At 38.4% G+C, this 25,604-nt stretch overlaps 1 protein-coding gene across 8 annotated transcripts in view; it reads right to left on the bottom strand.

Annotated features, from left to right (window-relative positions):
• Positions 1–25,604, bottom strand: part of PRUNE2 (prune homolog 2 with BCH domain) — a 170,896-nt gene that overhangs the window by 100,571 nt on the left and 44,721 nt on the right. For all 8 annotated transcript variants that reach the window (XM_051801319.1, XM_051801311.1, XM_051801314.1 and 5 more), the window contains exons 5-6: positions 13,243–13,395; positions 10,799–10,893 (exon numbers count right to left, since the gene is read on the bottom strand). In XM_051801319.1, coding sequence (XP_051657279.1) covers positions 10,799–10,893; positions 13,243–13,395 — 248 coding nt within the window. The remainder of the gene's footprint in view (positions 1–10,798; positions 10,894–13,242; positions 13,396–25,604) is intronic.

Below are 25,604 nucleotides of genomic sequence, written 5' to 3'. Positions count from 1 at the left end.
TAGACCAAAACAATACATTTTCAGTAGAATATGATTCAGTATGTGATGAAATTTGATCAAAAAATTACACTTAAATCAGTGCTCAGTTAAGACTTTTGGTTTTAAAACACAGTTACAGGAGTTCTTGGTTGTACAGTTGCTCATCCTCAAATCTTTCTTCTGATGAAACAATACACAGTCCATGTAAGTCCATGGTGTTCTAGCAACCAAGGAGGGTAACCCAACAGTTCCCATTTGAGGTACAAAATTGACTCATTCCAACCTTTTTCCTTTCTAGTCTGTGACAAACACTCTGAGAATGAAACAAGCATACATAGATGTCCAGCATCCGTGAAATCTCAAAAAAAAAAAAAAAAAAGAAAAAAAAAAAGAGAAATCAAATTCTGGGTGTGGAATCCAGGCACAGATTGCTGACTATACGTCTCTGGTAATCTTTCAGTGGGGAAAATAAAGAAGATTGGACTGAAGACAATTCTCTGTGGACCTTGTTTACTCTTATCTTTCTTTTTCTGTAAGTCTACGTCTTTTTCTCCCCCCCCGCCTCAGAAAGGAGGGAGAGAAATCACGTTTTATAAAAATTCTTTGAAAATGTGACTGCAAAAAAGGCAAGTGCAGCAGCAAGAGAGGAATGATGCAATGCAGTCAGGTTACAATATATCTAGTGGTAAGATTGGTTCTTCTGTAGAAAGTGCCAAAACCAGTAACAAATAACTACCAACTGATACATTTTGTTGTCAAAGGTAGAATCCAAGGAAAACAAGATTTTCTTTAACAGATTTTATTGTTCATGTAAAGGAAGAAGAAAAATCATCTGGCAATTAAGACATAATTCTGCCAGGTTCTCTCTTTCATTTTACCACTAAGTCTATAATCCTGTTTGACCTGAGCTACAGAACCAAGCAACATGTATTCAGATTTATTAATTCTTTCTTACAGAACAGATGATAACATCCTCCTAAGTGTGTAAGGGTTGTATATATGCCTCAATTCCCCATCACTGCAATTCAAAACCCATGATTTTTCTTATTTGGGGAAGATAAAATAAGCAGATGCCACAGTTTTCCTCTGGTATAAACTTAGTGGCGTCAATAACTTTTCCCTTATCCGCGTAAGTGGTTTGTTACATTCTGTTCAGAAAGAAAGGGGACTGTAAGAATCCTGGAAGATAGACACTCAACAGGCATAAGAAATTCTGATTGAGAGCTACATGATCATAGCTGAAGAAAGTATCCTGTTCTGCCTTTTTTTTTTAAAACCTAAGCAGTAATGAAAACTCTGTGGATTTGTATAAAATCACAAGAATTATGGTAGCATGAGAAAAAACGTCTCTCCATAGCTAAGCTTTCAGTCAAACGATGATTTTGTTATTAACCATATATCACAAATATGGACAAAGTTATGAAACTCAAAATACTGAGATTTATTCTTCAGATAAAGTAATTAAAAAAAACTCACAGTAGATATAAAACCACAAAATGATATAATACTTCTGACTCTTTCATTGTAATTAATAAATCCAATCTGTACTTAGCCACTTTTTTTAAAGATATTGTAATCATTTCAGAAACACACTAATTTCAGGACTAAATGAATATATAGAGTGTCTTATGGAAAAAATAATGTAAGTCTTTATCTCCAAAGTAGTGCAGAAATACAGTGCAGGAATTTTCATTTCATACTTTATTTATCGAGTCTGTATGGAAAAAGAAAAAATTGCCAAAAATTAAGATGTCGAAGTACTTGCAATATACACAGGAGTTCTGAATGATGGTCTTTCTAGGATCAAAGAGCCTGAAGGTTAGACTTAACCTGTATTCATTTAAACACAAAAATAAAATTTACACAAGCAAATCAGCTATGGAGTTGCAGATGAAATTATATTTTTTGGTAAATAACATTCATGCAGCACCTCTATGGCGAAAATTACATTTCATTTCAACTACAGTTCATTCACAATAGCTGTGAATAATTCTGAATACAGAAGTGGTGATCTTTCTGAAAAAATTTTATCTCTCTCCTAGAAAGAAAGAAAGGAAAATTGCATTCTTTGGTAGAATTACAGCTAGATTTTTTAGCTACTCTGAACTTGAGAACTCATATAGGGGCTGAGGGCTTTCAACTTGAATAATTTTGTATTTTTTTAATCCCTGTGTTATAAATAAAATATAATAAAATGTATATAAAATTAAATAAACCCTGATGTTTCCAGTCAGACAAAACACTTGAATTTAAGTGAGCCTGAGAGTGTATCCAGTTACACAGTCAAAAGAAGAATCTTCACTGTCATCATCTAACCAGAGAACATACATGCTGAAAAATCTTACAGAGCACTTGATCTGTTTAATTCTAAATTCCAAAATGTTTCTACATCTTAAAATACCAAAAAGCTTCAAGACTAGGCTTCTGATATGTAGTAGAAGGTATAAAATTCAGTGGTGCATGATAAAAACACAGGTTATTGAAATGTTTACAAGTGATAAGCACTCACAATTCCAGTTCAGAAGGTGTCTTAGGGACATGCTTTGCCAAACAGATGGAACAAATCAATATTTCAAGACATAGCAGATGTATTGTATTGGTTTTCTGCGTCAAAATATCACTATTCTAAATAAATATTGCATGATTTTAAAAGTTGAGGGATGTTTAAATCTCTAAATTAAAAACACAAAAGGAGTCACCACAGCGAGTATTTGCTTAGAAATATCCTGTATCTCAATCTTCACTTCCTGCAAACAGAATTGCTGACTTTTGCAGTAATGCAATACTACCACTATCAACCCCCAAAATAAGGCCTTTTATTTATAGTTAGAATTATATTCTAATATTGGATCAGCAGTTCAATATTCTAATCAATTTGTTTCCCACACAATAGCAAAGAAATAACTAAATAGCAGAAAATAAAATTTCTGTAATATTCATATAGTCATCCCTAACTATTATCAGTTCTTACATTCTCATGCATTACAGTCAGATCTTAAAAATATTAAAAATTCACATTAGATTTTACATTGATTTTTTTAAAGTGTATTATATCTCACAGAAACAACTCTTTATGCCGAATGTTTCTCAAAACAGCACCTCCCGCTGTCAATGTCTATGCCCCATAAGCAGCTAAGCTGAGTGCCACTGACAAGAACTAGAAGAGTATACAAATGATAAATTAGTCAGCTTCGTAGAAGTCAGAAATGCAGTCCAATAATGATACTGTAGATTGTAGCATTTTATTTAGCTGGTAGTGCATATTTTACAGTTGTATTTCACTATCTTAATTTATTTAAACACATTTCATATATGATATGAAAGAAAACATAGTTTTTCTTTTTGAAAAATGTACTTGCAAAAACAAGCACATTTTTACTGTGATGTTAGTAGATTAATGTTTATGCTTATTCCTTTAATAATTCTCAGTTATTTTACTTTGTTTATTAACTTTTGAATCAAGATTGAACAAAACCATTAAAGGTAGAATCATCAACAATAGCAGGAGCCAAATTTAGACCAGATGTCACACAAATTATAACTGATGACATTTATCCAATTTCTTCAGATACCAAAATAAACTGAAATCTTAAACACATACCATTGCAGACCTGATACTACTGTATACCTTGTAACTTTTTAAAATGATACTGCAAGTGCAAAAATCTCTGATGCTTCTGGTTTACCATTAGTTACGACAGCAGTATAGAGTAAAATAATCCAATACACCTCACAAAAATGACAGTTGAATAAATCAGCACAGGCTGAGTTGGACAAGTTGATATAAGTATAATGGTCTTCGTCAGTTTTACAACTTTACATTTTTCTCATATCACAAGGGACCATAATGAACACTTTGCCATAGAAGGTGATCAAGATCTTCCTTGTCAAGAACAACTTGCCCTTGGCGAACCAATGCTGTCTTTTTCCCAATCATGTGCTTCATCTGACTTATGATAGTTCCCAGGAGGCTTTGTTTCATAATTTTTCCAGATAATGAAGCAAAACTGATGTACTATAATTTCCTAGATCCTCCTTTAAGCCCTTCTTGTAGATGGAGGTGACATTAGCCCTCTTCCAGTCTCCCCATCTCCACAACTTCTCAAAGATTACAGAGAGTGGCCCCACAATGACATCATCAAGCTCTACCAGCACCCTTGCATGCATATTGTCAGGATCTATTGACTTCCAGGGGCCAAGCTCCTGTAATAGCTCACACACCAATTTTTCCCTCACTGACACTGGGTCTGTGTTTCCATCAACCTGGATTTTTGTTCCTGGGCCCAAAAGTACTGGTGATGACAGAGGCGAAGGAAGTGTTGAGAACTTCTGCCTCTTCAGCTCTCCTGTTTAACAGTAGGCCAATATTTTCCTTCTGTTTCGGCTTATTGTTTACATACCCAAAGAACCCTTTCTTGTCCTTCCTCACATCCCTTGCTAATTTACCTTCGAGCTGAGCCTTTGCCTTTCTAACTGCATCTCTGCCTGCCCTGGCAATGCCCTTGTAGTTCTCAACAGATATTCATTCCCTTTTCATCTCTGGTATGCTTCTCTTTGGTTTTGAACAGACCCAGAAGGTCGTATTTAAGCAAAAGGGGTCTCTTGCTCCACCTACTTCCCTTCCCTTCCCTTTAAAAAGGAAAAACTGGTTTTCTGTTTCCAGGAGAGCAGTCTTGAAAGACTCCCAGCTCTCGCTAGGTCCTCTATTCTCCATGGAAGCTTCCCTCTCAACTGAGCTCCGAGAAGCTGTAGTTTGCTCTTCCAAAATCTAAAAACTTTGCCTTCAAAAAAATCTAAAAACTTTGCATTTTACTAACCTTCAGCATGCACAGCCAGACCCCAAACTTCACAATATAGGGATCACCGTAGCCAAATCCATCACTAACTGAGATATTACAACGCAGGTTTCCTTGGCTTGTGGGTAGCAAGTCCAGCAGTGCCTCATTCCTGGTTGGCACATCTAGTGTCTGTATGAGGAACCATGTATGAGGAACTTGATGGATAATGTAAGCTGCTGTATTATTCTACCAACAAAGCTCTGGGTAGTTGAAGTCACCCATAAGAACCAGGATCTGTTATCTAAAGTTTGCTTAAGTGACCCAGATATTGCTTCTCTGCCCTTATCATCTTGGTTTAGAGGTTGGTAGCAGATGCCTAATCTAAGATCTCCCTTGCAGATGACCCCTCTAATCTTGACCCAGAGGTATTTGATAGGGTTTCCATGGTTGCTGTAGTTGACTTCCATACATTCAAGGTTCACATTAACAAAGTGCAATTCTTCCTCCTCTACTTTCCTGCCTGTCTTTATGAAAGAGCCCATAGCCATCCATCATAATCCTCCAGTCATATGATTTGTCCTATCATGTTTCAGTTATTCCTATAATACCATAACTTTCTGACTTGGTCTAGAGCTCCAGTTCCTAGTATTTGTTCCCCAAGCTGTGTACCTTGGCATACATATTCTTGAGGTGGTTGGTCTCATTCTTATCTTGGGAGACAGCTGAGGAACAGCTGTTGCTGCTCTGGCTGGCCTGGCTTATTCCCCAGTTGGTTGCAAAGGCAACCACTTAAAACAACCACTTAAAAGGTTCTCCCCAACAGATTCCTTTCGTATCTTTAGAGACAACTAACTTTAACAGAGAATTCAGCTGGTCTGTCTAATCACGCCACACCTTGGATTGTACTCATTACAACTGGGGTACTTGGCTCATCTGAGGCATCAACTGAACAGCTATTGTCCTCCAGAAGACAGCAGTCTGATGTTTAAACATGAGAATAGTATTTACATTAATGCACATTTGGCTGCACTATTCAGTCATATGAGGTGATGATTTTACCCTCCTAATACTTCTAAAAAGGCAAATGAAAGTATATGCAAGCTTTGTGTATTATATATAAGTTTTCCTAAGGCAGATCTCACACACTGACATTTTAAGACCTTAATTAAGGTTGATTTATTTACAAATGGTATGTTTTCAACTCTCAGAAATGTTGTATTTAATGTTTTATTTTTAAACACAATTAAAAAATAATATATAAATATATACATACTGCAAATGCAATACAGATAACAAATTCATTTAAGCCCATTTATGCACATTAGTGACACACCATGTGGCAGAAAGACTAGGACTACAAGAAGACCCCTTGGCGATTTATTTTATATTAAATCCCTAATGGCCTCTTCTCATCTTTGCAAAAATATGCACAAAAGTCCAGACTATGCAGCCATTGAAATGAATGGTTATTTATTTGCTAAACGAGAACCCTATGTTTAATGTTCCTTAGACATAAGGTAGTCTGCAAAAGTCGCATTCCTACAGCTCCATACATCATTTATTTTACATACCCTAACTTCTCACAACAGGCATCAAAAAAATACTACCAAACCGCATTGCTCTTGTAAGTTGCTGAGAATTTTGTTTCCAATTCCATTACTGGAAGATTAAATGTTAACATGTTTACTTGGGGTTCGCTTCTTGTTTTGTTTTTAGCATTAAAAACAAATTCATGGACCAATCTAATGCTATTTAAAACACATTTACATTTATACTGCAAGAAAGTTCCCAATACATAATATATACACATAATCATTACAGACAGAAAACAAAAGTTCAAACCGTCAAAGAACCATGTTGTAACCTCATTTATTTGGGTGCAACAGTCTACCCAGCACTTGTTTGACATGCTTCAGCTAAGACAGAGGTTCTTGATTTGCTTTACAGAAGTATTAAAAGCATCACTTTTCACAATACAGAAATAAGATTGTCCAAATTTGTAGCATAGTGGCATACCTTACTAATACTACAAAATAGCCTGAAAATTAAACCATCTCTCTGAGATCAGACTATTATTTCATAAGAAGCAGATCCACTGTGCACCCAAACATTTCTAAATCTCCTAAGTTACTTTTGCTGGAACAGCCACTGTGGGTTCCTCTGAGGTGCAAAACCACAAAGAGGGAAATTGTTACAAGAGACAGAACTTTCCATTGGTACCATCCTCAATGCATCTGGACTACTGGAGACTACCTAAGGACAGTCAAGCTTACAGTGGCAGCATGAATTTTCAGGTCACTTTCTTAAAGAAACAGTGTTGGTGGTAGCAGCCTCCATTGAGGCTTTGACATATTCTCTAAACCATTAGCTTTGCACCCCCGTAGAGGTGCCACAGACATTACACAGTCTCTACAACCTGAAAACTGTCTTTATGAGATGTGTGGATGCCATGGTCAGAAACATGAACAAAAACCTCAACAGATCAGTCAGCCTTCAGAACACACATTTTCCCTTGTCTATATCAGCCAGTAGCAGACGATCATAGATCTTGTTTTCAACTGACTGACCTGCTTCTTTGTGGACTAACTTGATTTTCTATATTCCTAAGTTACTGCAAGTTCTGTGAATAGTTAGAAGAAATTTTCATGAATCAAAAGATAAAAGACTTAGTCCAATAAGCACATTATTGATCTATATCATGAGCCATTTCAACTAAACTGAACACTCATGAAATCTGGATTGTTCTCCCAGTGCACTACACTTAAGAAAGCAGAGAACAGAGTTCAGTTTACAAAGGAAGTATTCCTTTCTCAGGTAAAAAAAAATATTACTTTCACAGAAAGTTATACTGAGAAGATATTTCTTGTTTCCAAGAGAATTCTAGCAGAGGAGAAGCAAAATATACTCTCAGGGTATAACATAATGTAACAGAAATTAACTGTAACACACGCACTGAATTTTGTTACAATATCATATGCGTAATCATTATTATGATTTGGGGAAACTTTCTGACAAAAGCAACAAAAATAAATGTAATTTGGGCAGTGTCACTTTTCTTTTGTGGTTCTCTTGAAAAAAAGTGGCTATGCATGTGAAATCCAAGAAGTATATACTCTGACAGCCAGTCACTGCAGAGACGGGTCTGATTTCAACTTACAGCTTTTATGCCACATAAATCCAGGAAGGCCATATCCAAAGGTCTCAAGAAATGCAAAGTTGCATACAGACTCTTACACAAACCTAAACACATCCACACAAAATGACCTCACTATAGAAAGCACCCTAATGGAAGACACTTTTGCATATTTGTTGATTACTTTAAAAAAATGACCTTGTGTTACTTCTGAAAAAGCAAATACATTAGAGATTCAATACTTGTTGCCAAACCTGTTCTTTACATTCCCTTAATATTTAATCAGTAATGTCTGTGGAGCAATTTGAAGATGAATAACAAATTGCCATTATTATTGCTGAGAAAATCCTGAAGTCATTAAAGTTTCTGTATTCTGAGCTCATAACAGAATTCTAAACTAAACAGACAGATAGGTTTGGACAGGGTTGTTATTAATTCCCTTATATGTATTGTGCTTCTGACACCGGGTGAAGCAAATACACATGATCCCTGGCTCTAATAAGAGCAAGTTAAAAAGGTCTTCTGCTATTCAAGCACTGTAAATCAAGTGAGTTCAGAAACTGTTTGAACAAAGAGCAGTAAATACAGCAAGTGCAAAACTGATCTCCATTCCAATTTTGAAACTGAGTCCTTTTGTTACAAAGTATAACTTTGCAAACATTATAACAAGAAAAAAAAAAGGCAGTTACATCCCTGAAAAGATAGCCCTTTCTGATGCAAACTATTCACAGCAGAACAACAGACAGCAAATAGCAGGCGAAGGTATCTGTAACTTCCTGAAAAAAATCCCATTAAAAATACTAGTAATAAAAGTACTTAACAGATTGGGCCTAAAATCCATCCTAACACCAGTAAAAAACTGGTCAGTTTGTTCTTACATGCCACCGAATCTCCTTTTTCCTCCACAATGGCCACTAGATATGTCCTAAGAAAAACAATTATGAAACGTACTGCTTGACCACCAGATCTTGACATGGTTTGACCAAGGTATGTCACCATCAAATGTTACACTATCACTTAAAAAAAAAATTTAAAATTTGCCTGCTTTGAGGACCACAAAAACCTAATGTTGCTGAATTCATATTGTGAGTTTCAGCTAAAAAGAAGACCTGTTCTGAGTTACAATTCATTTGAGCATACAGAGTAGCAATGTAAGGTCAGCCATACTTAACTGGAGCTTAGATCTGTGGAGCCAAGGTTTGCATTCTACATAATCTATGAAATGCGATTAAAAGAAAAATAAATAAAAAGAAAATGTAATGCTAAAGGTAGCTCCTAATTACTGGCTCTGTCCACCATTCATTGAAAGTAAAGTAAAAGAGAAAGATTTAGAACAAAAGAAGAGGAAGATTTTATTAAGAATTTTTTTAAATCCCATTTTCTCTTTGGGGTATTTTACTTAACACACTCTTCATCATCCCTTTTCCTCCCAACCTTGGCACAATTTTCAGGATCAAATGGTTCATAAAGCAGTGCACGTTTGGTGGTAAAGATTGCTTAACACTGAGAAACTAATCAAGAGACTAATAGATTCTGCTTCATTTCTTCAAGCTTTGCTACCCAACTTGCTTTGTGTATTTTAGTATGCTAGTAGAAACCTATGGATTATTATTAGCTGGATTGCACCACAAACTTTTTCGACCACAGAAGTACCTTATTTTTTGTAAAATTAATTACAAGAGACATACGGTAAGAAATCTCTTAGGACATACAAGGGAATCCCAGAATATTCTGAGTTGGAAGGGACCAACAAGGATTAAGTCCAGCTCTTAAGTGAATGGTCCATACAGGGATCAAACCCACAACCTTGGCATTATTAGCACATGCTCTAACCAGCAGAGCTAATCTCAGAGTTAAGAACTATCCAAAAGATATTTTTCTTTTTTAGTACCATTTGAGGTAAAAAAAGTTTTGATTAAAATAAACTGCAAAATTATGAGATGACAATTTCTTCTGCATTTCAAATACTTTCATATGAGTGACCTTCGGACAAATGGAGAGATTGAAAATTACAAATATACACTCTACAAAAGTGTTTTTGTTATTGAGATTTTCTGCAGTCTGCTTAGTTTTCTTATTAATCAGTGTATCAGTATGCAAACTTCCATCAGAAATAAGTGTCATGTCATAATTGTTCAGTGATCTAAGCACTAATATTTTTAAATGCCAGTAACATTAATATGTATTTCAGATAGATAGCTACTGACAGCCATAACACAAATTGTCTTGAGATAATGATACAAAACTTATTACACAAGAGTTTTCCCTAAGAAATTACACAATGTTTGGGACTGTTCAAGAAAGAAGATCAAAGCAGTCACTTTCACGCTATCTCAGGGATATTCATAAAAATAAATCTATAGTTTTGATTCAAAAGATCAAAATTTTACAAACTTCTGCCCCACTGAGGTACTTCTCTTTCTGGCAACAGATATTTAATTTAGGCAATGTGGCAATGGACTTCATTACACTTCATTATAGTTTCAAGATAGGCTTTTGGAAGGCATGAAGGCATATCCTTCCCTTTCAAAAAGCCTAGAGTGTGTTAGAATGGCTTTATAAATTATATGCCATACTGTAAGTGAAAGGTAGGACAAAGTCCTAGTTAGTAACTACCTACTGAAGTACAAGGGAAAGCTCACAACTGCAATTCACCCAAAGGCTGCAATTTTCTTATGCCATTGTTTGAACACATCATGGTAAAGTCTAATGGGAGGGAATAATCAGGTGCATAACAACGTAAGTCAGACAACAAACAGCTACTGCTTCTACCAAAGTTAATTAAATCACTGAAAATTCTGCTCATGTGTAATATCGAGAAAAAAACTTGTTCAAAATCTTTATTAAAGAACTGCACCCCTATGCAATAAGGCTGTCTACCTACTATGTTGTTTAAGTTTCCTCTTACCTCCAGTGTCACATACACAGTGCTAATTGCTACTTTGACTTCTCCATCCGAAATCTCCTTGAGATCCTTCAGCATAACCTCCTCAATACTCACACCTGTTTGAGAAGAAACAGGAATTTCAATATATACAAATATCTACAGCTGACAGATGCATCAACACAAATTAAAAACACAGCTTAGACCTTAATGCTGAGGCTTCTGTATTTCAGGACAATCCTATGAGAAAATTAGAACCAATATTAATTTCAATGCTTAATGTTTATAGAGGGACTTTTTTAAGAAGGGAGGGGACACAATAACAACAAAGATGAAGAACTAAGTCTTCTGCAACGCAGCTGGTATTTTTCAAGTCAGCTTTACTCCAGTTGATGATGAATGTATAGACAGACCATTCCTATGATCTAATACGAAATCACTAATATAAAATACTTCTGGAATGAGCAATACATTGAAAAGCACCTGTGGAATACCATGGTGTTTAAAAAATACTCAGAAGCAAAACATTTAAGATATTCTCTAAGCACAAAGTCATTCAACCTTTCTAACCTTTTTCACGAAGAGATAACACCAGTAGGTTTTTCTTATGTACATCAAATCATTAACGTACTGACTAGATGTTAACATACCATACAAACATTAACATCAGAAACAATTGTGTAAAACTGGAATTATTTCACATTGCAACTAGACATATTTATATGTTTAAGCACAATGTAATGAAAATCGAAGTGACTAAGTTTCCCTAATTGAAGATGTCTGCCTAAATGCTGTAAAGATTCTCAAAATAAACACATGTTATATAGAGGAACATAGTCACATCAGACGATAAAAAATAGAGACATGATAGCAAAATGTCTATGTAAAGAATGCTGCTAGCCATGTACCCCAGTGTATAGTGGCATTTAAAATGTCCATTGACTTTTAAAGCTTAGCAGTATAACATCCAAAATGTGTTTGCATGACTGATTTTTAAGAGGGAAAAAAAATACCAACTTAAGCCTAAGAAATGACTCCTTTCATTACTGTTCCTGTACAGAGTCCAGCTACTGCATTCAGTCTAGTGACAAGATGAACATTTATTTATCTGTCATTTAAAAAATACTTGTACATAACTTGTAGACTTTCTGATGGGCTGCAACCTACTGGTTCTCAAATAACAAATGAATTTGTGAATTCAGGCCACTGAATCATTCTTTCTGCATGAAACTGAGAACTTTGTTTTGCTGAAATGTCCTAATACTGCATCAAATAACAGGTAGATAAGGTAAAATATTCAGCAGAGTTTACAACCTTCAAAGGATTTCAGAAACTCAGCAGCACCTTAATAATACAAGTGTCATATGAATAAATGCAGTGTTAAATATGTACCTTGTAATACACAGAGAACACCAGCTATGAGATAAAAAAGGGCATGACAGTGCCCACCTTATGCGGCATGTATAAATTACTGGCAACTGATACCATGCAGACTAAACCGATCCTATCTACTTTGCATTTGATATTAGGAAAACTATATGAGCCAAGTACTGAAGCATCTTCCTAGACAACTGGCAGAACTAAGAACAGAACTCCATAAAAGCCACTTTCACTGTGTCTCTCCAATCTAGACTCCATTCAGTTAATTTCTGAACTATGATTACTTGATTGGAAGAACTTCAGGGAACTATGTGAAGATTTATTGCCCTGAACTAATCTAGCTTGCAACCTCATTGAAAGAAAGGGCAAAGGAAGCAGCACTCCAAAGTCTGTTGTTATATATCAGATAGGGCAGCCATCTCAGGCTGATGGTCTGAATTCCTATGACTGATTTCTGCAGATGGGTGAACAGAGAATGGTAAAAAAAGATCATGTGTCTGCATGAACCCTGTGCATACCTGACATACCTAAGAAAGAAACATCTCACTAATTTAATACTTGCTCTTTGGTAACAATTTGGTAGCAAATGCCAGTAAAAAAATTTAAGAGTTCTTGCAACAATTGTCTTCCGGCTTTTAGAGCATCCCCTCAAAAGCCTGCTACAAAATTTTGGGTTCAAACATTCCCACTTTTGATCACTAAATATTTTAATTTGATATTTCTAGCAGAAGAAAAGAATTGCAATTTTCCTACTTCTTCCTTAATCTTAGTCTGGTGTCAAATTCACTTAATCTATACACAGTCCTTGGTAAAACTGGGAAGGATCTTAGAATAAAATCCACTTCCACACCATGTAGGTAGTTTCAGTACAATTTCTGCATGTGGGCTGACGCATTAATTAATGATAACTCACAATTTCATGATTCAGAATGTAAGCAACTTAATTTAAAATTAAATATAACACATTTAACTGTCATTGAAGATAGCATGCTGCAACTATTTTCACCACACACACTAAGACAATATTCTGATACAGTTATATAAATATATTTGTAACAGGTCTGAAAAATGGAAGCAAGTTGTATTACCTTGTGCATTAAACTGAGTCTCCTGGAGTACAGAGATAATTTCCTCTCGTGGGGGAAGATCTGGAAACTTTTCCTCTAGGATTGACAGCACTTTCTCCTGCTGCTCTGTGATACTGTCAGCTTCCAAAGACATGCACTTGAAAAGAATGCTTCCTGAAACATTGAAAGACAAAAATCAATGCCTCCTGTAAATATCAAAGAGGTACTACAGAATCAAGAATGTTTACTGTATTGCTATCCAAGCCCCTTCTTTCTTGGAGGTTGTTTCCACTGATGTGTTCACTGAATTAGATATTGAACTCACACAGAAACATCCTCCTAACATGAAACTTCTAAAATCTGAACTGGGTGCCTTTTCAGTGCCTATGGTAGAGCTAACTGGCTGGTCTCAGTGCTGCCACAGTGTGCAGCATGCTTCTGTACACCTACAGTTCTGCAGCATGCCCAGCAGCAAGTGGCGGGACACCAGGGTTTATCCCTCTCTCTAAGCATTAGCCAAGTGCTGGTATACTTTGAAACAGTAAATCCACACTGCCAGTCTTTCTTCTACAGACATGTCAATTAACTGCTATAATGGACAAAAGGAAAGAAATACTTTACTGTGAGGGTGGTGAGATAATGGAACAGGTTGCCCAGAGAAGTGGGTACCATACCACTGGAAGTTTTCAAGACCAAATTGGATGGGGCTTTGAGCAACCTCATCTAGTAGAAGGTGTCCCTGCCCATGGCAGAGGAATGGAACTACGTGATCTTTAAGATCCCTTCCAACCCAAACCATTCTATGATTTTAATTCCATGAACATAGCAAAGAAACACCTATTCAGTCAATCAAAATAATGCACTCAAAATTTAAGAGAAATATAATCCAATAAATAACTTCAACTCTTACAATACAGAGGTGAGAGTAATGTCTTTTCAGACAACTGTGTACTTCACATATTCCATCCTGAATGTAAAACAGTCCTGATTGTTCAGGGTATAAAGTCACCTTTTCATTCTCTGGAGATTGGGGTCCCATTTGTTAATATACTCAAAGATAGTGTTCACTTCCAATTACTCATGGTAAATTAAGGATAATAAAATCTTATACTTCAGCATTGAAATTATTTATTACTCTGCTGTGCACAGGGATTTCAAACAAGTGTGTGATTGTATTGTATTGTGTTGGCTCAATGAGCAAATCAGTACAATAACATAAGATAGTTACTATAAACCAAAGTGTTTAGTCTTTAGTACAGAGTGAAGCAAGTAAAAGAAAGCCCTGGACACAGCCATCCTCAATCTCACTAGATGGATTAGGACCCAAACATCTAGTATGTATCAATTTTTCTCCTATACTGTTATCACATAAAATACCAAAAAGCATTTCTTCAAAATTCACAAAACACTTGCAATTTTGCAATGCTAAGTAAACACCTCCTTATTAGACACATCCCGTGTGAATTAAATAATAAATAATGCTTAACAAGACAAAAACTGTTCCCTGTCAGATATTAGTTTCTGGAAATTAAAATACACGAAGTTCCATTCTGTGTTTCTGTTACAGATATTTTAACTGCCAATAATCTTTTAATTCGCAGCAGCTATTTCTTCATGCCAGTCCTACAATCACTTAAAGACAATGCTCCTGCTCTATTTGATAGCATTAAATATATTAAATAAATACAGACTGCATGAAAATCAGGTATACTGACTAACATTAACATTTGTAGATTTAGGTACACAAAAAACGGCTCCACAGCAAGCAGATTTCAGATTTCTACAGGTAAATAACTGATATATAAAGGACCCAGGATATCTATACCCATTAGCAAAGCCTATTTTTCCTTTCATAGGAAGAAAGTTTCTCAATCAGCAGCCTCCAAGATAATTCATCTAAAAATACCCCTTTGTCGTTCAACCTCTAACCAGGTAACAGTGTCTGTGCTGCATATATACACTTGAAACATACAGCTGTCCATACCTTGGGAAGGGTGGTGACCAGAATGAGTTAGACACCCCATAGCACACTCCCAGTCAGCACAGAGCTGCACCTCGATAAATGGCAGCTCAGTGACCAGGCTGCATAAATTATTTTAGCAACAGCAAATTTCTGCTTTTTCAGCACTCCTTTTATCCTCCTCCAGGAGCAGAAAGGGAAATTGCTCATGTACACACAAAGGAAACGGAGACTCCAGTAGAAAGTACTGGATCCACAATGCATGCTCAAATTCATCATACAATTACCTACTGGAGGGAGACTGCAGCATACCCCATACAGCCCTCCAGCAGCACTAGGATGAGTTAGGCAATCTATCCATTTGCACAGATCCTCAGATATGCAGTATGTAAAACTTCTATCACAGCTGTGTGTGCTCCAGGGAACAGAGTATTTGGGTAAGACCAAGAAGATAAGATCTTAATACAAACACACAGGAAAAAGCAGTAGAACAAGTGATGTGAGTTGTACATCCAACCAAGCTCAACATTTTGGAAGTCAACATGATGTGAGCTTGACTCACCATAGGCAGAGGGCTGAGATAGTTTTTAAAAGACTGTTTTTCTCACTTGCCATAGCAATACTGTAGTGTTGCAATTGCTAACTTCTCTACTAGGATGAAATCAAGAAAAGGATCCTTCTCATATTACTAGGTGTCCGCAAGCCCTAAGATGAACATTTACTCATCCTTTAATACTATGATCATTCTTTAATACTATGCTCATCAGCAGGAAAGAAAGGCACATCTCTTCTCTCTCAGGCATCCTCAACATTCCTGTGAGGGCTAAGATTCCAGGTAGTTTAGAAAAACAGTTCACTTAAGGTACTTTTGACCAAAGGTCAGTAGTCTGTTTAGTCATGTGCTGTCTTGGAAGTAACTGCTGTAAAAGCAATACACAGTCTCAGAAATCTCCTGCAGATTTTACTGAGTGCTTGTGCAACTCCCCCAGGGTTTCTGAAAGCATAATGGAGGCTGCTGTTTGCTGACAACCACAGAAAAAATATATAATAGGCAATACAAGATTCAATATTATTTCTTGTGTACCTCACACCACTCTACATATATTTTTTTCCAAAGAAGAGGCCACTAGAAAATAGGTTAAGGCTCTTAAAAAAATGTGCCTTCTGTTCTTTTTTTGCAAAGTGATTTGGAAGTGAAGCACTAGTTTTGCCAAAAGCAATTGCTGTGCATTAATATTAAACATGATCTAATGAAAGCAGAAGTCATTTTGGGAAACCATTACGAAAAGCACAAGCATCTCCTGAATTATAAGTTTATGGCTGAGAGAAACAGTACAATGAAAATATAGGCATTTCTCCTGTCAAGGAAATATAAAGGACAGAGAAAAGAGGAAAACCAACAGTCCCTCATGGAAAGTAAACTTCAACACTCTGCACTCCCTCACAGCCTCCACAAACCCAAACTGTAAACAGATCCAAGAAAGCAATCTGCATTGTAATTAATATGAAAAGCCATGAAGCTGCAACACAATGTAATATGGAGGAAGAGAGTAGGAGTACTGTCTCCAAAAAAGCTGCTTTCACACATTAAAAAGAAAGGCATCTGTCCAAGTAAGCGCAGTGCTTGGTGCAGTTAAAAATGATCCTTTCTTTCTGGCCTATATACTAAGGATGCATCAATCCAGGAAGATGTGAATCATCTGATCGATGTACAACACAGAAAAAAAATATTGGCATAATTCCTAGAGTCCTTAGAAGGACATTTCTTAACATTTGTCTGGGTGGCTAGAATAACAAACTAATCTTCTCTAATAAAAGTCAGACTGCCCCAACAGGGTATGAAAAGACCTCGACTATGCAGCTCATAACTAGCAAAAGCAGATACATATAAAAAGACTGCTGATGCTCTTGCTGTAAATCTGTCTGTATTTACATGTTGCAGTTTGCACCTTGTGGCATCCTTCAAGGCCTTATACAAATAAACATAAGGAGGTATTTTTGAGAGTGCACTGATCCAAGCTACTTGACAGTGAGTGCTTGGAATCACATCCTTGCCAGCTGGCTGCAGCAGACAATGTAATGATTCAGCAGTTTAATGGATCTGAGTTTGGCAACAGTCCCCTTCTAAACATCTCTGGGGAAATAAAAAAATACAGACCCAAGACTGGCAGGTTCTATAACTGTTTGCTTCTGGCACAAATCCAGGAACAGCACAAGCTCTAACTTAAGGCACCTATGGCTATACAACACTGACTCTCTAAGCAGGCTCTAATCAAAGCCCAAAGGTAGAATTAACTTATATCATATCTGATGAGGAGACAAAGATACCAGAAAAGCACTCACCTGAAAAAAAAAATCCTTAAATATTAAAATGCCTAAATCAATAATGCTTGGTTTCACACAAAAAGTCTTTCCTCTTGACTTTTTTTTTTTTAACACAGACAAGCAGGTGAAGCTTGTTCAAAGTTGAAATGTAGCAGGTTATAAACATCTGCCCTTGTTACTGAAATTTAAAAGTTGCCAACAGACTTTGAGAAAAAAGAAGTTTGGAAAAGAGGCAGTAAATGGAGCTGTCATGGTCACTACACGATAATTATTAAAATTTTAGATACTTCTATTGTCTTACTCCCTGGAAAGCCAGAAAATGAAAGAGGACTTCCCAGCTCAGAGACTCAGATGTTAGCATCTCTCAGCTGTTTTACAAAAATAAAATCCTAATCCTTAGCAATCTGACTTCTACTTTGGCCTTCTCTTCTGAACTTTGCCTGTTGCAAAGCAGTTTAAATTTAGTAGTAGAATGGCTAAGGCTTAAGTAAAAGGGTAAGGCCTAGAAAGCAACACATTACAGTAGTGAGTTAAGCAGCAGCCTTGTTCGTGGGAATAGAATGTACTGAAGAAGTAGAAACAATAATCAAAAGATTTAGTCAAGCATGTACGTAACGATTTGTACCTTAGATGTGGTAAGGGTCTGTTAAACAGTTTCTAGGGGGGTAAGGCAACTTAAGCAGATTTATGATTAGAGTAGATGATTGTTAATTGTTATAAACTACTGCACCTGGGTTGCTATAGAAACTGTAATTGTTTTAGCCGTGAGAATACATGTAAACTTGTTTGTGTATAAAAGCTGAACTGAGAACGAGGGTCGTCGGAATCCTGACTTGGGGCGTTAGCCCGCAGGTTCCCGGGGCCCCGAATAAAGCACCCATAAACCGGCACTCTGTTGGTTTGTGTCTCTGTTTACGGGCAACAGTTTTGGCGACACCAGATGGAACTCCGGGGGTAGCTGGGCGGCTCACGAGCTGATCTACTCCATGCCGGCAACCAGGTGATTTCTGGGGAGACATCGACCCGTGCCCGACCCGCGCCCGCCGGACAACCCTCTAGGTAAGCCCGAAGGTGCTTTATTCTTTTAGGTTTGTTGGTTGGGAGCCTGCCTATAAGACGGGATAGTGAGTGTCCCGCTGGGTTGGGCTAAAGGTACCTTGGTTGGGAAGCCTAGGCGCTGGTCGTAAGACGCGGCGAAAGCTGCGCAGTACCAGCACTCGCCTCTCAGAGGGAGAATCGGCGAGTTGGTTTTGGTTTTGGTTTTGTTCTGGTTTATATTGTTGTGTTATCGTGCTGGTCGTTAAAAGTATTGTTTTGTGTTGTTGTGTTATTGTGAATTTGATGAATTTAGATTGTGGTGTGTGTGTGAGCCAGTAGCAAGCATGATGTCATTTAAAACCTTTAGAGCACTATCCTGCACAGAAAAAGATATCCCTAGCGATTCTCCGCTTGGTTGCTTGTTAAAACATTGGAAGGAAGGAAATTTTGGACAAGAGTTAAGCAAGAAACAGTTGATTGATTATTGTAATAATGTATGGCCTCAATATGAAACAGAAGGAATGCAGTGGCCCAGAAATGGATCACTGACTTTGGAAATTATAACCCCTTTGATGCGATATTTACGAGAGAATGAGAAGTGGGATGAAATACCGTATCTGGATTTGTTTTATTATTTAGAACAAAACACTGAATGGCAAAAGGAATGTGGTATCTTAGTGTTGAAAGAACTGGAACTGGAGGATGATAAATGTAAGAAATGTCAAGAGCGGAGTATAAAGATATTGAAAGGATTGGATGATAAACATGAGCAGAAAATACGGTTTTCAGAACCAGAGGAGGATGTGTCTTTGTTAGTCTCCCCCGGAGTAACTCCAAGTGCGCCCCCGAGAAATAGTCTCCCTTCACGTGCAAGGGCACAATCACACACCATGCCCCCGTTAGAATCATCCTCGGATGAGGAAGAAAAAGGGGGGTGGGAATGTGACAGAACTCCTCTAGCAGAACGGACTCGGAGAGGGCGAAGGGAGAGGGAAAGAAGACGGGGAGGGGGGAGGGAGACAGACGTTTCGCTCTCACCCCCTAGATTGATGGCTCCCTTGCGAGAAGCGGTTGGAGCAGGCAGGGGAAAAATCATGATAAAAGTTCCTTTTTCGCCTAATGATTTACTAATTTGGAAACAGTCAGCTGGGACATATAGAGAAAATCCTGAGCGGGTGGCTCGTGTTATAAAAATGGTTATAAAAACACAAGACCCGGACTGGAATGATTTACAGGTATTAATAGATACAATTTTAGATTCAACAGAAAAAGAAATGGTATTAAAGGTGATGGTGGAGAGAGCAAAGGAAAGGATTCGTACCCTGCCTCGGGCAGCGCGGGGGACGGTAAATGATTTTGTACCGCGGGAGGATCCCGATTGGGACGCTAATAACCCCGCAGATTATAAAAAGTTAAAAATTTACCAGGAATTATTGGTAGAGGGAATACGATGTGGCATTCCAAAAACGTTGAATTGGTCTAAGTTATATTCAGTAATGCAAGATAAGACTGAGTCCCCTTCTGCCTTTTTAGAAAGGCTAAAGGAAACAGCTAGGAGGTATACAGATTTAGACGTGGAAGACGAGTCTGGAAAATTACAATTAGCATTGATCTTTATGGGACAATCACAAGAATATATTAGAAAGAAATTTCAAAAACTGGAAGGGAGAGAAACAAGAGATTTAGAGAAATTGTTAGAAGTGGCTTGGAAAGCATACAACAATCGGGAAAAGGAAAGTACTAAGAAACAACAAGCGAGCTTGTTGGCGCTTTTACAAGCTTCAGGAGAGAACAATGGGGCCGGTGGCCATAGAGGAAGAAGTCGTGGTAATAGGGGAAGGGGAGGAATGGGTAGAGGATTTAACAATCAGTCGGGATTTGGAAATCAATACGGGGGAGGACGTGGTAGAATAGGACCAAATCAGTGTGCTCTTTGTAAAGGACAAGGACATTGGAAAAACGAATGCCCATTAAATGCTGGAAATGGAATGAATCCTTGGAATCCTCAAAGCTTTGTGAATCCACAAAACCCTGTTGGTATGGGCACGCCACAGGGTGTCGCCCAAGCATTTATGTTAGGGAGTTGTGGAAGACAGAGTCGGCTAGATTCAGACTTAAAGGTTGTTTTGGAAGTAGAGGGGGAGCCGACGGAATTTAGAATAGATACTGGAGCTAGTTTTTCGGCAATGAATAAATTGATGGGGCCATTAAGTGATTCAACCGTACAAGTAGTGGGAGTTTCAGGACAGATAGAGGAAAGAACATTTCTGCGACCTCTAGATATCAAATTTAAGGGAAGAGAATTAGATCATCAATTTCTGTACATGCCTAACAGTCCTGAATGTTTATTAGGAAGGGATTTACTTTCAGCCTTGCAAGCTAAAATTATATTTGAAAAAGGGAGAGTCAAGATAGAAATTCCAGAAGAAAATTTAGCAAAAATTTTTGTTGTGAAAGAAGTGGAAAAGGAAGAAATACCCCAAGAGATTGAACAGGCTGTTGTACCCTGGGTGTGGGAGACCGGGGTTCCTGGGAAATCTAAAGCAGCCACCCCAGTTAGAATAGAATTAAAAGAAGGAGCACAACCTGTCAGAGTTAGGCAATACCCAATTAGTTTAGAAGCAAGAAAGGGAATAGCCCCTATGATTTCACAGTTCCTAACTCTAGGAATATTACAAGAATGTGAATCAGAATTTAACACCCCCATATTTCCGATAAAAAAAACCAAATGGAAAATATAGATTAGTACAAGATTTGAGAGCAGTAAATCTTATTACAAAAGATATTCACCCGGTTGTAGCAAATCCTTATACCTTGCTAACATCTGTGTCTGAGAAGTTTCAGTGGTTTACTGTGGTTGATTTGAAAGATGCTTTCTTCTGCATACCACTGGCACGAGAAAGTTGGAAAATCTTTGCCTTTGAATGGGAAAGTCCGGAGACAGGACGAAAGAGACAGCTCGCTTGGACTCGATTACCACAAGGATTCAAATGCTCACCCACGATATTTGGTAATCAGTTAGCAAAGGAACTAGAGGAATGGAAGACTACTCAGGTAAAAGAATCTCCTTTTTCATATATAATACTGCAATATGTAGATGACATTTTCTTAGGAGCTACAGAACAGGGACTTTGTCGTCAGTTAACTATTGAACTGTTAAACATGCTGGGCCAAGCAGGCTACCGAGTCTCAAAAGAAAAAGCACAATTAGTAAAACGGAAAGTTATCTATCTGGGATGTGAAATTTCCCAAAGAGTCCGGCGCCTGGGAACAAATAGAATTCAAGCAATATGTGCTATACCTGTGCCTAGAAATAATCAAGAACTGAGATCTTTTCTAGGAATGGTCGGATGGTGCAGGCTGTGGATTCCTAACTTCGGACTGACTGCTCGACCACTGTATGAAGCAGCAAAGGAGTCCAAGCTAACCTGGGGGACAGAGCAAGAAAAAGCATTCCAGGAACTGAAGAAAGCCCTCCAGGAAGCACCTGCCCTGGGACTACCGGACCCAACCAAGGAATTTCAGCTCTATGTTTGTGAGAGACAGCGAATGGCCTTAGGAGTCCTCACTCAGCGTCTAGGATCCTGGAAGAGACCGGTTGGGTACTTCTCCAAACGGCTAGACGCAGTAAGTGGGGGATGGCCGGGGTGTCTCAGAGCTGTGGCAGCGACGGTCATTTTAATACAGGAAGCACGCAAATTGACTCTGGGAAAACACATGATAGTGTACGTGCCCCACATGGTCATAGCAGTTCTAGAGCAAAAAGGGGGGCATTGGCTCTCCTCCAGCCGCATGTTGCAATACCAGGCTTTGTTGAGAGAACAAGATGATGTTGAACTGAAAATTACTAACCATCTCAACCCAGCAGAATTCCTTAGGTCCACACAGGAAGAAGGCACCCTGGAGCATGACTGTGTAGAGACCATTGAACAAGTCTACGCGAGCAGAAGAGACTTGAAGGACGAACCACTGACAGATCCTGACTGGGAGTTGTTCACCGACGGATCTAGCTTTGTGGAAAATGGCACCAGGTATGCTGGGTATGCAGTGGTCACTTTACAACAAGTGATAGAAGCGACTGCACTACCCCAAGGTACGTCTGCACAAAAGGCCGAGATATGGGCATTGGTGAGAGCTTTAATATTAAGCCAAGGACGGAGAGTTAACATATGGACTGACTCCAAATATGCTTTTGGGGTAGTTCATGTTCACGGAGCACTCTGGAAGGAGAGAGGACTTCTTACTTCTCAGGGGACAACGATTAAACATTGGGAAGAAATTTTACAATTGCTAGAGGCAATACATAAGCCCTCAGCAGTGGCAATAATGCATGTCAGAGGACACCAGGCTGATCCAGGACGAGAGTTTCAGGGAAATCGATACGCTGACCAAGCAGCCAGGAGGGCTGCGAAAGAGGTATGGACTCAAATGGTTCTTTTACCAACCCGGAATAATCCAGCAATAGCATTCATGGAAGAGAAACCGCATTATTCACCTGAAGATGAGAAATTAGCTGTGATGATGGAAGCAAAGAAAAATATCAGGGGGTGGTATATCACTCCTACGAGACAGGTAATTTTACCAGTCAGAATAATGAAAGCAGTGCTTGAGATGGAACACAACAAGTGCCACTGGGGTGCAGAAGCATTAGTGAAATTCTTGAAAAACGAAATTTTCTCAAACCAGATGTTAACACTAGCTAAAAGGGTGAATGCAATGTGTCCTATGTGTATAAAGAATAATCCAGTAGTCAGGAAGCAAGTACAAATGGGAAAACTACAAGTAGGACAGTTACCAGGAGACTATTGGCAAGTAGATTTTTCTGAGTTGCCTAAGGCCCAAACTTTTAAATATCTGCTAGTGTATGTTTGTACCTTCTCAGGGTGGCCAGAAGCTTTTCCATGTAGGACCAATCAGGCAAAAGAAGTAGTGAAAACCCTTCTGAAGGAAATCATCCCAAGATTTGGAGTTCCCCTAGGGTTGTCCTCTGATCGAGGACCGCACTTTACAGCAGGGATAGTCCAAGATGTGTCAGCTGTATTAGGGATAACATGGAATCTCCATACACCATGGAGACCGCAGTCTAGTGGACAAGTAGAAAGAATGAATCAGACATTAAAAGGTCAATTGAAGAAGATCTGTCAGGAAGCCAAAATCCAGTGGCCCCAAGCAGTACCCCTCGCTCTGCTGAGAGTTAGGATTAAACCAAGGGAAAGAATAGGAGTAAGTCCATACGAAATATTGTATGGCAAGCCCTATCATGCGGCTACTTACCAAGGGGATCCTCATGTAGTGGGTGATCAGGCAGTATTTAACTATGTGTTATCTTTGAATAAGACCCTCACAGCCCTCAGAGGAGCGCTGCAGTGGAATCGGCCTCTGCCCCTGGAGAATCCGGTTCATGACATTTCTCCAGGAGACCAAGTCTATGTGAAGAACTGGTCAGTGGAACCATTAAAGGGAACATGGGACGGTCCTCGCCAGGTGATAATGACCACTTATACGGCGGTGAAAGTCGAGGGAATCGACAATTGGATCCATTACACCCGAGTCAAGAAGGTTCCAGTCTCATGGTCGGTAGAACCTCACTCACCTACAAAGATGGTATTTCGAGCCAACAATTGAAGATTGTGGTATTCCTGGGGTTGATAAGTTTAGCAGAGACCACCGTGAGAATTGAAACCCCAGATCCTTATTTGTTTGTACCAGAACACACTGATGTAAACTTAACTTGTCTGTTTTCAGATGACCAGGGAGCTGAATTAAGAGATGTCCACGTCAAGTGGAGACGGAGAGATCAAGATCGAATCATAACAGAAGGAGTGACAACAGTTTGGGATGCGACACAACAAAAGGGTTATACCGTCCTGCAGGTACCTGAGGTGTCTAAAACCGTAGAAGGGACATACATGTGTGTAGTTTGGATTCAAAGGAGTTTTGATTATGGGTATGTAGAAATACACATGATAAACACAACTCGGGAAATAATGACTAAGGTACAAGTTATACCCCCTAGGAAAACTCGACATGTGAGAGATCTGCAGATTCCGAATAGAGAAATAGAACAGGAAAATTTAATTGTGGGCCTAATTCGAGATTTTGGGAAAGTACAAAACGTTACTAAAATTACTGCATGTCTCCCTATGCCTCATGCAGCAGGAGACCCAATTCCATGGGGAATAATTCCAGTGCCAGAAATACCCAAAATGTTTAAGAATATTACAAGGAATTGCAAATTTGTAACCATCACATGGAGCGAAACGGTAGATGTATGTTTATTAAGTGACAAAATGATGAAGAAGCAATGTGAACAGATGCCGGGATATTTCCGATGGGTAGTAATTGGGACATGGGTAACAAGTGAAACAATTAATGAATTAAAAGGATACTGTTTAGTTACAAATTCAACACACCCATGCTCTAAAGTTCCGGCTTCAGTAAAACGAGAAAAACAAGAAGAGGTCTGTCAAAATATTACCAGTTCTACAACCATGGAAGAATGGCAAACAATTTGGGGACCCAGCCTGCTAGAGACATATAGTTATATTGGAAAGGTACAGTGGTGCATTCACTGGAAGGGGAAAAAGAATCAAACTTATTCTACAGGAAATAGAGGGAATCATAATTGGAGGACAGAAACACATACAAAAGAGGATTGGAATTGTACCCGAATATATACATGTGATACCCCAGACGATGAAATAGGCTTAATGCCAGTCAAAGCCCTCCTGCAGTTAGGATGTGAGTGTCGAGGATATAACCATACTATTAAAGGACATGTGAAAAACATTGATTGTCACACTACTACAGTTAGAAGTCCCGGAAACCTAGTATGGGTCATGGGACATGGTCAATGGACCACCCACATGCCACTAGACGGTCCGGTTGTACCTGTCACACTAGGGATACCTACTCTTTGTCCACTCTGGAGAAAAGAGAAGTTAACACCAGCAGAGATGCGACCACGGGAGAAAAGAGAAGTTAGTAATGACATTAATGACCTGGAACTAACAGATTGGCATGAGCCATCAGCAGGAGTTAAATTCGGATGGGCACTAGA

The sequence above is a fragment of the Manacus candei genome, unplaced genomic scaffold (genome assembly GCF_025592945.1).
Source record: "Manacus candei isolate 608988 ecotype Guabito, Panama unplaced genomic scaffold, ASM2559294v1 h1tg000051l, whole genome shotgun sequence".
Lineage (NCBI taxonomy): Eukaryota > Metazoa > Chordata > Aves > Passeriformes > Pipridae > Manacus > Manacus candei.
The sequence above is the reverse complement of the archived record's forward strand: the minus strand, read 5'-3'. Positions and strand labels throughout refer to the sequence as shown.